The sequence below is a fragment of the Erythrolamprus reginae genome, chromosome Z, assembly GCF_031021105.1.
Source record: "Erythrolamprus reginae isolate rEryReg1 chromosome Z, rEryReg1.hap1, whole genome shotgun sequence".
Lineage (NCBI taxonomy): Eukaryota > Metazoa > Chordata > Lepidosauria > Squamata > Dipsadidae > Erythrolamprus > Erythrolamprus reginae.
The window spans coordinates 89,593,953-89,609,844 of NC_091963.1; the positions used below are offsets into that span (position 1 = coordinate 89,593,953).

Genomic DNA, 15,892 nt, shown 5'->3' on the forward strand with positions numbered 1-15,892 from the left:
TCTATGTACTAGTTGCCAAGTACCTGAATTTTGTTCAGGTGACTGTGGAGGTGCTATAGTGAGTGAAACTTCAAAAATTGGTCATAAAGTCCTTCATTCTATTACATCATAACTTTGAACAATTGTTGAATTAATGATTGTAATGTGAGAAGTATCTGTTGTGCATTAATTATTATATCAATTATTAACAGTTTACGTATAGATTTTAATGATATAATCATTTTATATTTATATAAAAATATATTTATATTTTATGTTAGCAATTTCTATATAGACACATAGAAGATTGACGGCAGAAAAAAACCTCATGACTCCATCTAGTCTGCTCTTATATGATTTCCTGTATTTTATCTTAGGATGGATATATATTTATCCCAGCCATTTTTAAATTCAGTTGCTGTGGATTTGCCAACCACATCTGCTGGAAGTTTGTTCCAAGCATTTACTACTTTTTCAGTAAAATAATATTTTCTCATGTTGCTTCTGATCTTCCCCCAACTAACCTCAGATAGTGCCCCCTTGTTCTTGTGTTCACTTTCTTATTAAAAACACTTCCCTCCTAAACCTTATTTAAGCCTTTAGCATACTTAAATGTTTTGATCATATTTCCCCTTTCCCTTCTGTCCCCCAGACTATACAGATTGAGTTCATTAAGTCTTTCCTGATAAGTTTTTATGCTTAAGACCTTGCATCATTTTTGTAGCCCATCTTTGCACCAGTTCAATTTTATCAATATAATTTTGTAGGTGAGGTCTCCAGAACTGAACACAGCATTCTCCTAAATGCATGTGCAGAACATAAGAATGCATTAAGGAAAAAAGAAAAAACCTCCTCCCTTTTCCAACACTTCAAAACTGCAGGACATGAAATTGATTTTGACAGTACTAAATTAATTTCCAAAACAGAACACTACAGCAAAAGAATAATCATGGAAGCCATTGAGATAGAAAAACATCCCCAAAATATGAACAAGCGGGATGATACCTCCCGCCTACCAGACATCTGGAAACCAGCCCTCAAACGTATCCCAGCCACAGAAACTGAAACCAGATTCAGAACACCAATTGCAAAACAATCAAGTACCCTGCAAGCTCCAGCTACTCAGGATATCACGCCTAATCCACAACCATTAACTAATCAGCATACCTCAGCTACATCAACGACCCCAATTGTTACCCCACTGACTCACCAGGAAGTTTCTACACAGCAGGCAATTGCTGAGCCATCAAACCACACCCAGCCACCAGTATTTATAGAAGGAAGACAGCTCAAGTCTCGCAGTGTTCGCCCTAGAACAAGGACAGAAACACCAGCCTGAAGATGACGAGTGGGACCTTGTTGAAACGTCACTAGAAATTTCCAAATCCTACACGGGAAGAAACCTGAATATACCAAGACCGTCATACCTGTACCTGTGAAAATATACGTAAACATATATATATATGTGTGTGTGTGTGTGTGTGTAGATTGTTCTGAATTTGGATTTTGCCCCGTGTAATATTTTGAGTGTCTATTATACGGGGCAAAACCCAAACTCAGAACAATCTACATACATATACCCGTGAAAATCTATGAAAATATATATATATATATATATATATATATATATATATATATATATATATGTCACATGTTTGTTTGTTTTTTTGCTGAATTTGAAAATTAAGGGAGACTAGGATAGATCTATTTCGGCCTTATTTTGGCCTTATCAGCTAGCCATACCCACTGGGACTTGAACCTTCAACCTTTGCCTTGTAAGGCAGAGAATTATCCTCTATGCTACAGTATCCAATCCCTTCAGCTCTGCACCAGGGAAAGGTTACATATTTTTGTGTCGAATCACCCTGGTATATTGAAGGAACATCACAGCTCCTTATTTGCCTCTCGGCCCAACCCATGGCCATTTCCAAGGCAGTTAATTTTATTGATAGCCGACAATTCTATCTGTATGTATCACATGTTTTGTTTGTTTTTTGCTGAATTTGAAAATTAAGGGAGACTAGGATAGATCTATTTCGGCCTTATTTTGGCCTCATCAGCTAGCCATACCCACTGGGACTGAACCTGCAACCTTTGCCTTGTAAGGCAGGGAATTATCCTCTAGGCTACATTATCCAATCCCTTCAGCTCTGCACCAGGGAAAGGTTACATATTTTTGTGTCGAATCACCCTGGTATATTGAAGGAACATCACAGCTCCTTATTTGCCTCTCGGCCCAACCCATGGCCATTTCCAAGGCAGTTAATTTTATTGATAGCCGACAATTCTATCTGTATGTGTCACATGTTTTGTTTGTTTTTTGCTGAATTTGAAAATTAAGGGAGACTAGGATAGATCTATTTCGGCCTTATTTTGGCCTCATCAGCTAGCCATACCCACTGGGACTGAACCTGCAACCTTTGCCTTGTAAGGCAGGGAATTATCCTCTAGGCTACATTATCCAATCCCTTCAGCTCTGCACCAGGGAAAGGTTACATATTTTTGTGTCGAATCACCCTGGTATATTGAAGGAACATCACAGCTCCTTATTTGCCTCTCGGCCCAACCCATGGCCATTTCCAAGGCAGTTAATTTTATTGATAGCCGACAATTCTATCTGTATGTGTCACATGTTTTGTTTGTTGTTTGCTGAATTTGAAAATTAAGGGAGACTAGGATAGATCTATTTCGGCCTTATTTTGGCCTCATCAGCTAGCCATACCCACTGGGACTGAACCTGCAACCTTTGCTTTGTAAGGCAGAGAATTATCCTCTAGGCTACAGTATCCAATCCCTTCAGCTCTGCACCAGGGAAAGGTTACATATTTTTGTGTCGAATCACCCTGGTATATTGAAGGAACATCACAGCTCCTTATTTGCCTCTCGGCCCAACCCATGGCCATTTCCAAGGCAGTTAATTTTATTGATAGCCGACAATTCTATCTGTATGTGTCACATGTTTTGTTTGTTTTTTGCTGAATTTGAAAATTAAGGGAGACTAGGATAGATCTATTTCGGCCTTATTTTGGCCTCATCAGCTAGCCATACCCACTGGGACTGAACCTGCAACCTTTGCCTTGTAAGGCAGAGAATTATCCTCTAGGCTACAGTATCCAATCCCTTCAGCTCTGCACCAGGGAAAGGTTACATATTTTTGTGTCGAATCACCCTGGTGTATTGAAGGAACATCACAGCTCCTTATTTGCCTCTCGGCCCAACCCGTGGCCATTTCCAAGGCAGTTAATTTTATTGATAGCCGACAATTCTATCTGTATGTGTCACATGTTTTTGGTTTTTTTGCTGAATTTGAAAATTAAGGGAGACTAGGATAGATCTATTTCGGCCTTATTTTGGCCTCATCAGCTAGCCATACCCACTGGGACTTGAACCTGCAACCTTTGCCTTGTAAGGCAGAGAATTATCCTCTAGGCTACAGTATCCAATCCCTTCAGCTCTGCACCAGGGAAAGGTTACATACCTTTGTGTCGAATCACTCGGGTGTATTTGAAGGAACATCACAGCATATACACATACACACATCACAACATATACACATACACACACACACCATATTTTTTGGTGTTTGATGCACCTTTTTGACGCAACAGTGTGTCAAAAACTGGGTACATCTTATATACCGAATATTGCATGGGGGACGGGGAGTTGGGCAGTGGTCAGCAGCAGCAGCAGCAGCCTTTCTCGGCTGGAGGCCGGCGGCTCTGCCCCGGGGATGGGTGAGGCGTTCGGAGGAGAGGGCTCGTTTTGGAATTCATGAGCTTCCCTCCACACAAAGCCGAAAAGGGTGGTGGTCAGCAGCTGCCGTCTCTCCCAGCCCCTGCCACAGTTTACTCGCCCAAGCCACTTTTCAGCCTTTCGGGGGAAAGGGTGCCAGCTTCGGAATTTGCGAGCTTCCGTCCCCACAAAGCTGAAAAGGGTGGTGGTCAGCAGCAGCAGCCTTTCTCAGGTGGAAATTGCAGGCTACAACAAATGTTGTATTGGGTGGGGGGAATTGTGCAGTGGTCAGCAGCGGTGGTGATCAGCAGCGAGCCACCAGCCTGCCTCCCACGACACCCTTTGAGACTCCCTCTTTCTCAGGCTGCTGGGATTTCCAGCTGAGAAAGGCTGCCACTGCTGACCACCGCCCTTTTCAGCTTCATGGGGAGGGAAGCTCGCAAATTCCGAAGCTGGTGCCCTCTCCTCCAAAAGCCCATCTCCCAAAAACATGAGGCCGGTGCAGACGACAGCTCTGCCCTTTCAGGCCTGTTCGCTGCAATTTCCCTATTCACGAGAAAGAGCCGGGCAGAGAAGGAGGGAAGAAGCAACAGCAGGAGGTAGCCCAGAGATCTCGACATCTGGCCCCTTCCCTCATTTTCCCTCATTTTCACCCAACATCAGGGTGGATCTGAAGCAAAGAAGCTGAGACTGGCTCCCAATCTGTTCGGTTCTGAGGAAAGATAAGAAAGGAAGGAGAATAAATGAAAAGGGAGAGAGGCTGAATGTGGGGTGGGCCGAAAAGCCGCTCACCTGAGCCGCTTTTCGGCTCACCATCCTCTGGTGGGGAGAAAGGGACGCATGCTCTTCCCACTGCTGCCGTTTCCTTGAGTGCACGCCTGCGCTGCCATATGCCGGAGGCACCGCCGCTTCTGCAACTTACTCGCTCACGTGCCAGAGCAGCCTCGGCCTCATGGCTTTCTCCATCTTCAGCCCCACACCGACCGCCTTGCTGCCCTGCCTCCTCCTCTTCCTGCCGTTTTCAAAAAACTTTCTATGGAAAGGCAGCCGAGGGGAAAAGTCTAGCAGGTCCTGGGTGACTACCCTTTCCCTTAGCCACCCTAGCAACCAGGTTTTCTACTCGGCCTCTGTGGGGAGGGGAAGTCGCTCAGATCCCCCAAAGGAGAAAATGCAGAGCAGAGGCTCGGACAGTTTATATGCCGGTGGTGCGATATGTGGTACAGGAACTTTTTATCTTTGAGGGAAAGTGATAATTGAGAAAGAGGGAGTCTCAAAAGGTGTCGGGGGAGGCAGGCTGTGGAGAGCATTGGATAATGTCAATAGCCAAATGAGCTTTGGGGGGATAGCTGTTTAAGTGGCCCTTAAACCAAAGTTTTTACACTTTGGTTATATTTTTGGCACCTCACAACTGACCTCTGAAAGAGAGAGAAACAATGGAAGAGGGGCAAAACGGAATAAAAAAACTCTTGAAAACTAGGTTTTGTTTTTACACACAGGGAGAAAGAGTTGGGACTCTGTACTGTAGGTCATCTGGTCCAGGGGTCTCCAACGTTGGCCACTTTATGACTTGTGGACTTCAACTCTCAGCAAAGGTGGCTGAGGAACCCTGGGAGTTGTAGTGCACAACTCTTAAAAGTGGCCAAGGTTGGAGATCCCTGCTCTAGAACAGTGTTTTTCAACCGGTGTGCCGCGGCACACTAGTGTGCCGTGAGACATGGTCAGGTGTGCCGCGAGGCGGCTCCTGCAAGTGGGAGCTCCAGGGCTGAGGCTTCAGCCCTGGAGCTCCCACTTGCAGAAGCCACCCCCCGGCTATTGCCCGCCGCTATTGGTACCCTCCCACGGGAGGCCGGCAAAGGTTGCTTTGAAAGTCGGCCCCCTCGCGCCCATGGCTTCTCGTCGCTAATAGCGGCGGCGGGCAATAGCCGGGGAAGGGGCGGCTTCTGCAAGTGGGAGCTCCAGGGCTGAGGCTTCCACTTGTGGCTGTCCCCGCCTGCCCGATCTGTCCTTCTCTTCGGCTTTCTTGGGGCGCGGCTCCTCCCACAGCGGTGGCTGCAGCGGCGCTGGCGATCCGGCCGCTAGCTGCTCCGAGCGCTGTGGGAACGCCCACCCCTCTCACAGTCCTGTCCCGGGCTGTCAGTAAAGGGGCTGCTTCCCATCCCCCTGCCAGCTTGCTCAGAACATTCAAACTAAGGAAAACCTTTGCCGGCCTCCACAGAGAAGAAAGGAAGAGAGAGAACGAGAGAGAGAGAGCAACAGAGAGAGAGAGACAGAAAGAACAAGAGAGAGAAAATAAAAGAGAGAACAAGAGAGAGAGTACAAGAGAGAGAGAGAAAGAAAATAAGAGAACGAGAGAGCAAGAGAGAGAGAAATAACAAGAGAGAAAGCATGAGAGAGAAAGAAAATAAGAGAGAGAACGAGAGCAACAGAGAGATAAAGAACAAGAGAGAAAGCATGAGAGAAAGAAGAGAGAAAGAGAAAGAAAATAAGAGAGAGAACGAGAGAGAAGGAAAGCAAGAGAGAAAAAGAGATAGCAAGAGAAAGAGAAAGCAAGAGAGACAGATAAGGAGAGGAAAGGAGAGAGAAATGAGAACAAAAAGGGGAGAAAAAAGGAGAAATGAGAAAATGATTGAGGCAGAGAATGAGAGGAGAGAGAAACAAGAGAGAGAGGTGATTCTTGAAGCATATGGTAAAAAGCACCCAAATAATAAGAACCCCCCCCAGCCCACACCTGTTTTTGAAAAGAATAAAAGAGAAAAAAACCCCAGCCCTCAACTGGTTTTAGAAATGGTTCCAGTGTGTATACACACACACACATAAGGGGGGGGGGGGGGGTGAGAGACAGGGATGGAAAAAGAGGAGAAGTGAGAGGGAGAAGGAATGAGAGAGAAAAGGGGGAAAGACAGAAGTACCCAGAAATGAGACAGTGGTATAAATTTGAGGGATGATTGATGATTGACTGTATTTATAAGGGGATGTTACATGGGTTTGTATATGAGGGTGGTATGTATGTATGTATGTATGTATGTATGTATGTATGTATGTATGTATGTATTTATTTATTTATTTGATTTGTGTCATTTTGGTTGGTGGTGTGCCCCAGGATTTCGTAAATGTAAAAAATGTGCCGCGGCTCAAAAAAGGTTGAAAATCACTGCTCTAGAAACACGCTTTTTAAGGAATATTTCAGGTTTATCATCATCACCACATATTTCCATGCACTTCAATTGTGAAAATTGGAGTAGTCAAGAGAGGGGTCTTTGAAAACCTCATGGTATAGTAGTAATATTAAGGCAACCTTAGCAGGGAACTGTAATTGTAAATGACTCTATCACTAGCCATTTCTGTGACTAAAGGAACAACTAACAAAATGAACTGTCCTCGTTTGTTTGTTTGTTTGAGTTAGAGGTTAGGAGTGCAAGGGTCTTCAAACCTGGCAAGTTTAAGGCTTGTGGACTTCAATTTCCATTTCTAAGCTAGCATGACTGGTGGAGGAATTCTGGGAGTTGAAGTCCACTAGTCTTGAAGCTGTCAGGTTTGAAGTTTGTAAAAAGTGTGCATGGTTTTAAAAAGTATACATGGTTATAAAAAGTATTTGGCTACATTGGTATTTTATTAAACAATATAATACTACAGCAGTTGTCCTTGTTTTCCTCCTCTAAAATCTAGGTGCGTCTAATACAGCGGTGAGTCTTATACAGTGATCTCTCGGTTAGCGCGGGGGTTACGTTCCAAGACCTCCCGCGCTAACCGATTTCCGCGTTATATTGGATGCGGAAGTAAAACCACCATCTGCGCATGTGCGCCATTTTTTTCATGGCCGCACATGCGCAGATGGTGGAGTTTGCGTGTGGGCGGCGGGGAAGACCAAGGGAAGATTCCTTCAGCCGCCCAACAGCTGATCTGCTCCGCAGCGCGGAAGCAGCGAGGAGCCGAAGATGGGGTAAAGGCAAAGGGGAAACCCCATCTTCGGCTCCTCGCTGCTGCCGCGCTGCGGAGCGGATCAGGTGTTGGGCGGCTGAAGGAACCTTCCCTTGGTCTTCCCGCCAGATCACTTGCCGCTTGCCAGTCCACACACGCCCCCCTGGATGAGCCGGCCATAGGGGCGAGGGGTGGGGATGAAGGGGCAGGACTTCCCGGGCGGAAGGCATGCTCGGCTCTGCCGCTCCAGCCCCTTTTGGTCGAGCCTCCCTAGCCAAGCGACTGCCTTCCGTCGCAGCGGGGAACATCGGCGCAGGAGGCAGGAGAGGACCGGGCGACCGGAGAAGCAGCGCTGCCGCCGCCACGCCTGGCTCGACTTCCCTGGCTGCTTGGCCGGGGAGGCTCGGCCGAAAGGGGCTGGAGCGGCAGAGCCGAGCACGCCTTCCACCCAGGGAGTCCTGCCCTTTCATCCCCGCCGACCACAGGGGCGAGGGGTGGGGATGAAGGGGCAGGACTTCCCGGGCGGAAGGCGTGCTCGGCTCTGCCGCTCCAGCCCCTTTCGGCCGAGCCTCCCCGGCCAAGCGGCAGCCTTCCACCGGGAGGCTCAGCATTCCGTCAGTCGCAGCGCTGGCTGTCAACTTTTCTTTTTAGCACTGGGGAGGCAAGTCAGCTCCTGCCCAGTTTTAAAAAGAAAAGTTGACAGCCAGCGATTGTTCCGCTGCCGCCAGCATGGCCTGGCTGGCAGCGGAAGATGTAACGGAGCCCACGGGGGATTCGCCTTCCTCCCACCCGCAGCCGAGACTGATCGTGGGCTCCTTCGCAACCTCGGAGAGCTTCCGGGGCATGAAAGCTCACGAAAACCAGGAAGCTCTCCGAGGTTGCGAAGGAGCCCACGATCAGTCGGCTGCCGGCGGGAGGAAAGCGAATGCCACGGGGCTGGGCTCGGCTCCCCCCTCGGCTCCCCCCCTTACCAGCCCCGCCGCGGAAGGCTCCATTCTGTTCCCTGCCGGCCCGATTGAGCGGCCGGCGGTCTCCATTCAGGGAACAGAATAAAAAAAAAATTATTTTTTAATATTTTATTTTTTTAAATAATATTTTTTGAAAAACCGCGTTGCAGCGTTTCGCGCTAATCGAGAACGCGCAAGTCGAGGGACCACTGTACACTGAAAAATACAGTATATATTAACTCTTTATGCTTTCACTCAAATTTATTTTCATGTTTAAAATCTTAGAATATAGCTTTAATTATTATCCATAAAATGACTATATTTTGCATCTAATTTTTTTTTAGCAAATTTTAACCTAGTATCTAGGTTTCACTGATACTTTAGTGGAATGACTGTAACTGTACTCTTCAAAATTTTGTTTTTCTAATCAATGTCAAAGTAAATAAACTTGAGACTTTTAATTTTTATTTATTTTGTCATATGATATTTCTTTGTATAAAGGACACTGCTAATTATAAGGCTCAGAAGAGAGTTTACATACAGTTTACACATGTATACACTAAGGCAGTGTTTCCCAACCTTTTTTGAGCCGCGGCACATTATTCGTATTTTCAAAATCCTGGGGAACACTGAAAGGGGGGGGGCGGGCTAAAGAAAAGTTTGGACAAAAAAACCCTCTCTCTTCCTCCCTTTCGCTCTATTTCTCCCTCTTTCTCTCTTTTCCTTCCTTCCCTTCATTCTCTCTCTCCATCCCTCTTTCTTTCTTCCTCTTTTTTGCTCTCTTTCTCTCTCCCTCCTTCCCTTCCTCTATGTCTTTCTCTCTCCCTTGCTCTCTCTCTCTGTCTCTCTTGCTATCTCTTTCTTGCTTTTTTCTCTCTCTCTTGCTCTCTCTTTCACTGTCTTGCTATATGTCTCTTTCTTTCTCTTTGCCTCTCTTGCTATCTCTCTTTCTCTCTGTCTCTCTTGCTATGTCTCTCTTTCTTTCTCTCTCTCTCTCTCTCTGTGCCTCTCTTGCTAAGTCTCTCTTTTTCTCTTGCTATGTCTCTCTTTCTTTTTCTCTCTCTCTGCCTCTCTTGCTCTGTCTCTCTTTCTCTCTCTCTCTTTCTCTGCCTCTCTTGCTGTCTCTCTTTCTTGCTCTGTCTCTCTTTCTCTGCCTCTCTTGCTATGTCTCTCTTTCTCTCTCTCTCTGCCTCTTATATGTCTCTCTTTCTCTCTCTCTCTCAGCTGACTGCAAGCGGGAGCCCTGACGGCGGCAGCTGGACGTGGTGCTGGACACCGTATATGCCAGGCACGCAGCGCCAGCATGTACGACGTCCAGCAGCACGTCCAACCGCCACCGTCAGGGCTCCCACTTGCAGTCAGCTGAGAGAGAGAGAGAGAGCGATCCCTCTCGCCGCCGCCATCTCCCCCGACTGCCTGCGGCCGCTGCGGCCACCCCCCCCCCCGCTCCCATCGGACACTTGCCGTCGACCCCAGAGGAGCTTCAGCTGGGCGGGGCGCTGCCGGTACTTCCGTCCTGGGGCTCCCGCTCGCAGCTGTCCCCCGCCTCCTGCTCGATGCAGCGGTTTTCGGCGCTCTCCTGCTGGGCCCCAAAGAAAGAAGGCGGGAAAAAGGTGCGAAGAATGGAGCTCTCCTTCTTCCTGCCTTCCTTCTTTGGGGCCCAGCAGGAGAGCGCCGAAAACCGCGGCATCGAGCAGGAGGCGGGGGACAGCTGCGAGCGGGAGCCCCAGGACGGAAGTACCGGCAGCCCCCCGCCCAGCTGAAGCTTGGCGGCACACGTGGCCATGTCTCGCGGCACACCAGTGTGCCGCGGCACACCGGTTGGGAAACGCTGCACTAAGGGGCCACATTATCAAATTGTTTGTGAAACTAATTTATTCAGTAACCATTCATTTACTGCCAGTTTAATCCAGCTAAACCCCAAATGTTCATTCCTAATATTGGTTCAATATAATTTAGACACGTTTATAAAAGCATTAGTCAATAATCTTTAGGAGTGGGCTCATGACATTATGCAGGAGGAAAGAAGGAAGATCTATCATTATGTGAAAAGAATATATTTATTTGGAAAACCCATGATACTCAATTTAATGTAGCATCCTTTTCCAAGATTCCAAGAGTTATTCGGGAGTTGGGTGGAATAGAAATACAATACATTAAATTAAAGATTATATATTGGTAAGTGCTTACTGATATTTGCCAATGAATCTCTCTATCAAATAAACAATTATTCGATGCAAGGTTACAAAATGCACTAGTAAATTTCAGTGAAGCAATAGATTTAGATTTATAAAAGATGACTGAGCTAATAGCTAATTTATGAATCAGAGGAAACACAAGTTAACATTAAGTTTCCAATATAGTATGGAGGCAACAACTGTAGCATATATTAAGTGCAGGAAATAAAAATAAACAGGTTTCTATTTAAGACAATAAAACAGTTCTAACTGATAAACACTTGTGATGTTGAACTGCACATTTAAATGCATATTTAAAAGCTACTGCTATCACAGCAGTGGCATGAATAAATATTTTTAAAATTTCCATAACAGCTATAATAGTTTTAAAAAATACTTTATGACATTCAACAATAGTTTTAACACCTACAAGACTTCATATATATACATATGTATGTATGAAAAGTGTTAGTACACAATAAAAGAACAATGACACAATTAGAAAATTAATTCCTCTTCTCAGGCAGTTACAATATTGTTCCTTTTGCTCTCCAGTCTTGAGACAGCAAGTCCTGCAATTCATCTTCATCATTACTATCAATATCATCCTCTTTAGTCTGTGTGACTGTTTGACTCATGGCTTCCTTTAATTTATCTTTTCTTATTTCCTGGCGGTCACGCAGTTGTTCAACACGACGGAAACATTCTCTAAGGTAAAATAAAATAAACAGTTTGCCCTTTTTTCTGATTAAGTAAAAAGGTAAAAACCTAAAACTTATAAATTCATGGGATGCAACTTCATGTAAAAAATAGAGTAAAATTCTTTATTGGCCAAGTGTGATTGGATATATACATACAGAGGTAAATCGGAGGGGACCTCAGGCCTAAATTGCACCCCAACAACCATTTAATAAATAAATTAAAAATCTCCAGTGATGCAGCACATACAACTTCTGGATGCAAACTGTACCACTGATTAACTGTTCTCCCTTTTAGGAAATTTCGTCCTTGTTCTAGGTTATATCTTAACTTAATAAGTTTCCATCAGTTGCTTTTTTCTTGCTTTAGAAAATAGATTGACCCCTCTCTTCTTTGTGATAGCTCCTCAAATATTGCAAGACTGCTATCATGTCTCCCCTAGTTCTTCTGTTCGTTAGACCAGACATAGCAAGTTCCTGAAACCATTTATCATGTTTCAGGCTCCAGCCCTCAATCATCTTAGTTGCTCTTCTCTGCAATCTAGAGTCTCAACACCCTTTTCATATTATGTTGACTAAAACTGGCTGCAGTATTTCAAGTATAGACTTACCAAAGCAATATAAAACACTATTTAAGTAGTTTTTGAGAAACTCTGTTCATAAATAGCATTTTAAGACAAAATTTGAGCTACATACATTTGTTCATCAATTTCTCCAATTTGACGGTCAAGTCGCCCTTCTTCATCTTCTTCAGCCACTATTGCTTCTGAAATCTAACACAAAATATAAAAAAAATAAAGCCACTTTAGACTCAATTTTCTGGAGGTATTTCTCTGACTTCCATGGAACATAAAGAAATACAACAATGTAGTTTCCTTTCTTTTCAGTGTAATTAAAACTCTGGAATTGCCAGTCCATGTACATTTCCGCTGGCAGCAAAATCTTCCCTCCTAAGTCTTAACTCTTGAAAGAGTTAAGCAAAAAGAAAACAGGGATTAGGTGCTGCATCCTCCACTGCACCAAAAAAGAGGACAGAAATGGCCCAAGTGCCAGTAGGAAAATACTTTAAAAAGTCAATAATTTTCAGAATTACCTTTTGACAAAGACACTATAAAGAAAGATATAAAAGCAATTTATCCATTTAATAGCATGGTATATTATTATTCAATTCAAAGGATTGGATTAATTTAGCATCTTCATAAAGGAATGTATGATCTGGACTTAGAGCCATCAGAAAGGAAAAGAAAATTCCTAATTTGTATGATGGATATTGTATATGGGACGACCCTTCCAATTCCTGCCATCCATTCATCTACCATATAAATTACACTGAGACTGGCAGATAAAATCACTTCTACCAAGTTTCATTTCTGTATAGGCATTAATTTCAAAACGGGGAATACCAACTTACTGTATTAATTTGTCTCATAGCTTTCTGGAATTCATCCCATTCTTTGTCCATCTGATCCTTTGGAGTGTCAACCTTGCGAACCTAGAACACACATACACATACAAGGTAAAATTAAAATTCAACAAGCATTATTATCTTTGTCACATGTACTTTTTCAGTGGTAGACTTTCCTTCTTCCTCAAATTTGCTTAATAATGATTGTCCAGCTCTTTTCCTCTATAAATTAAGTTTCACTGAGAATGCTTCCCCTCTCCGCCCCCATTTCAGTGGCAGATGTACTTTTTTTACATGCAGGAAATCCAAAGTCCAAATATCAATTCTACAATATTGTATGACCAGTGGGAATGAGCACCAGACAGATTTTTTTCCAGAAATACACTCTCACCAATAAGTTTTTAATAGGTACCCATGCAACATTTAATAGGCAGAATGTGTGAACCGTGTTTGTTTGTTGCTTAAGTGCAAAAAGTGCGTGTGCCTGTGTGATAGGGCTTGTGCACAGACCCACACCCATAATGCAATGCCCTTCCCCCTGCACATGCATGAACAACTCTCACCATGCATGCATGCATGCAGGCCTCACTAAAACCTCTGGATTTCCGGAAAACCTGTAGGGCTGGTTTTTGTCCTCCCCAGGCTTCAAGAAAGCCTAAGGAGCCTATGGGTGGTGAAAAATGGGCCCAACGGGGCTACCCGAAGTTTGTTTGTGAATTTCTGATAGGCCCGTTGGGCTGTTTTTTGCCTTCCCCAGGCTTCAAGAATCTTTCCTGAAGCCTGGGAAGGGCAAAAATGGCCTCCTCCTCCCCTCCAGAAGGCTGAAAATCAGTTGGCCAGCACGCTTGCATGCTCTCAGAAATGGCTCTGCGTGCCGCCTGTGGCACGCATGCCATAGGTTTGCCATCACCAATACAGGACAACTAAAAAGGCCAATAATACTGACAATTTGATTACAACTAAAGATGCATACTCGATACACACACACACACACAAACACTGTACTATATCTCATGTACATACATACACACACAATGTACTATATATTGTGTACACAAACACACCTTATTTTCCTAATTATTATCAACAACTAAAAATGCATATTGTTTCAAATCTATGACATGTTACAGGCAAAGGGGTGTCTGCTTATGAAGCTCAACTCAATAATTCACAGCTACTTGGGATAATCTCACTTAAGATCATGTATAGAAAATCTGCCTGATGGCAAAGGAAAGTGTGTTTAGTAAGGGACATATTAGAAGAAACAGGCTAGATGCTCAAAATGTTAACCCAGAGACTAATCCCTAGTACATTTCTTGCTCACTTACTTGAAATATCAAGCAATGTAGATTACATGATCCGTCAGTATTCTGGCATCACAAAAAATTGATTACCCAAATCTTGTGTACTATTTTTGCCTTATTATGCATCCATTTAAAGTATCAGTAAATTGTATACAGTATTTGCAAGATCTGATTAAATCTTGTATACACTGATTAATTGATTGACTGAAAGGAAGTAAATAGCATGTAAATAGCACATTAAGGTTAATATAGAAGAAAGTAATAGAATTAGGTTTTGTATGCTAGGCAGAAGAAGAAATTATATTTTTATTACTATTGTAAATATTGTAATGTGATCAATTTAATTTTGTATGATGCAATCACAATATGTGAATGATTTATTGCATTTATCTATCATTTCTACAATATAGCCTAAAGCAGTGATGGCGAACCTATAGCATGCATGCCAGAGGTAAAAACGCAAGCCCTCTCTGTGGACATGTGCGCTGTTGCCCCAGCCCAGCCCCATCAGGTTTCTCTGTCACATTTCCTGCTGTCGTTTGCAGATAAACAAAAGTTTGTGAGACTAAAAAAAAATTCACTCACTCAATTCCAACTTCTTGCGAAAGAAAAAGATCTTGAAAAGTTATTTATTTATTTGTTTGTTTGAGTTTAACTATATCAATAATATTAAAATATCAGTTACATTTTATAGTATCAGTCAAGTCACAGACAAGCATATCAACAATTTTAGGATCTATTCCATTATAGCAACTAGAAGTCCTTGAATCGCTCATTTATTTATTTGCTTGATATATCCTGCCTTTTGCTCAAATACCTCAATAGTATTCTTATTGCAATAAATAAGATGGTGATATTATTTATTGCTATAGTAATAATACAAGTTATGATGTAGGCAAAATGTGTCACATGCCAAAGAACTCATATGAGCTGAAACAATTAAATACTCACCTTTGCATCCACTTCTGGATCATCAAAAAATCCCTCTGGTAAGGCCTCTGCAGTATTTTCTCTTCTGAAATGTTAAGGCAATAATTAATATTTAACACTCAGTTTAAATAGTTCATTTGTTACAGTATTTTGAGAATTACCTCAAAATACTCTAACAAATGAACTACCGTATTTAAACTGAGTGTAAGAGCAAATAAAGATCAAAGTAAGTAAGCCAACATAAAGCCATCTTAAAATACAATACTAGTAATCTTTACTTAATGACCAGTCATTTAATGATCATTTGAAGTTAAAACAGACTCCCATAGTTATTTAAGACTTGTCCTGGATATTTTGGTTTCTGCAACCCCTCTTGCAATCATATGATCACATTCAAATGTGTGGCAACCAGTAAGTATTTATGACTAGCTGCAGGGTCCCACAGTTACATGACTGTGATATGCAACATTTTTTGCTGGTTTCTGATGTTTTTTGTTTCCAACAAAAAATGCCCATTTAAAAGAATGGATTTGCTTAATGACTATGTGATTTGCTTAACAACCATGGTGACTGGCTTTATGATACTCATAAAAATGGTATTAAAATCAAATCTTAATGATTGTAATAACTTATAACCAAAATTCCTGGCTCAATTGTTGTTGTTAAGTGACAAGTATCTAAAATATTAACATTCATTTTATAATTACTGATATATTTAAAAAGTTTAGTTATTGCAAGCCTTAGCATCAAATTAAGAAAATTCTCTTAACCCGAGTCCTGAAGTCTGTATGTTTCCAAATCT

General features: G+C 43.1%; 1 protein-coding gene across 1 annotated transcript in view; it reads right to left on the minus strand.

The window, feature by feature from the left end:
• Nucleotides 1-10,617: 10,617 nt before the first annotated feature.
• ZNF830 (zinc finger protein 830) overlaps nucleotides 10,618-15,892 on the minus strand; it is a 63,670-nt gene continuing 58,395 nt past the window's right edge. The window contains exons 7-10 of the mRNA XM_070728897.1: nucleotides 15,112-15,175; nucleotides 12,863-12,943; nucleotides 12,148-12,224; nucleotides 10,618-11,461 (exon numbers count right to left, since the gene is read on the minus strand). Of these exons, the coding sequence (XP_070584998.1) occupies nucleotides 11,281-11,461; nucleotides 12,148-12,224; nucleotides 12,863-12,943; nucleotides 15,112-15,175 (403 nt within the window). The 3' untranslated portion in view covers nucleotides 10,618-11,280. The remainder of the gene's footprint in view (nucleotides 11,462-12,147; nucleotides 12,225-12,862; nucleotides 12,944-15,111; nucleotides 15,176-15,892) is intronic.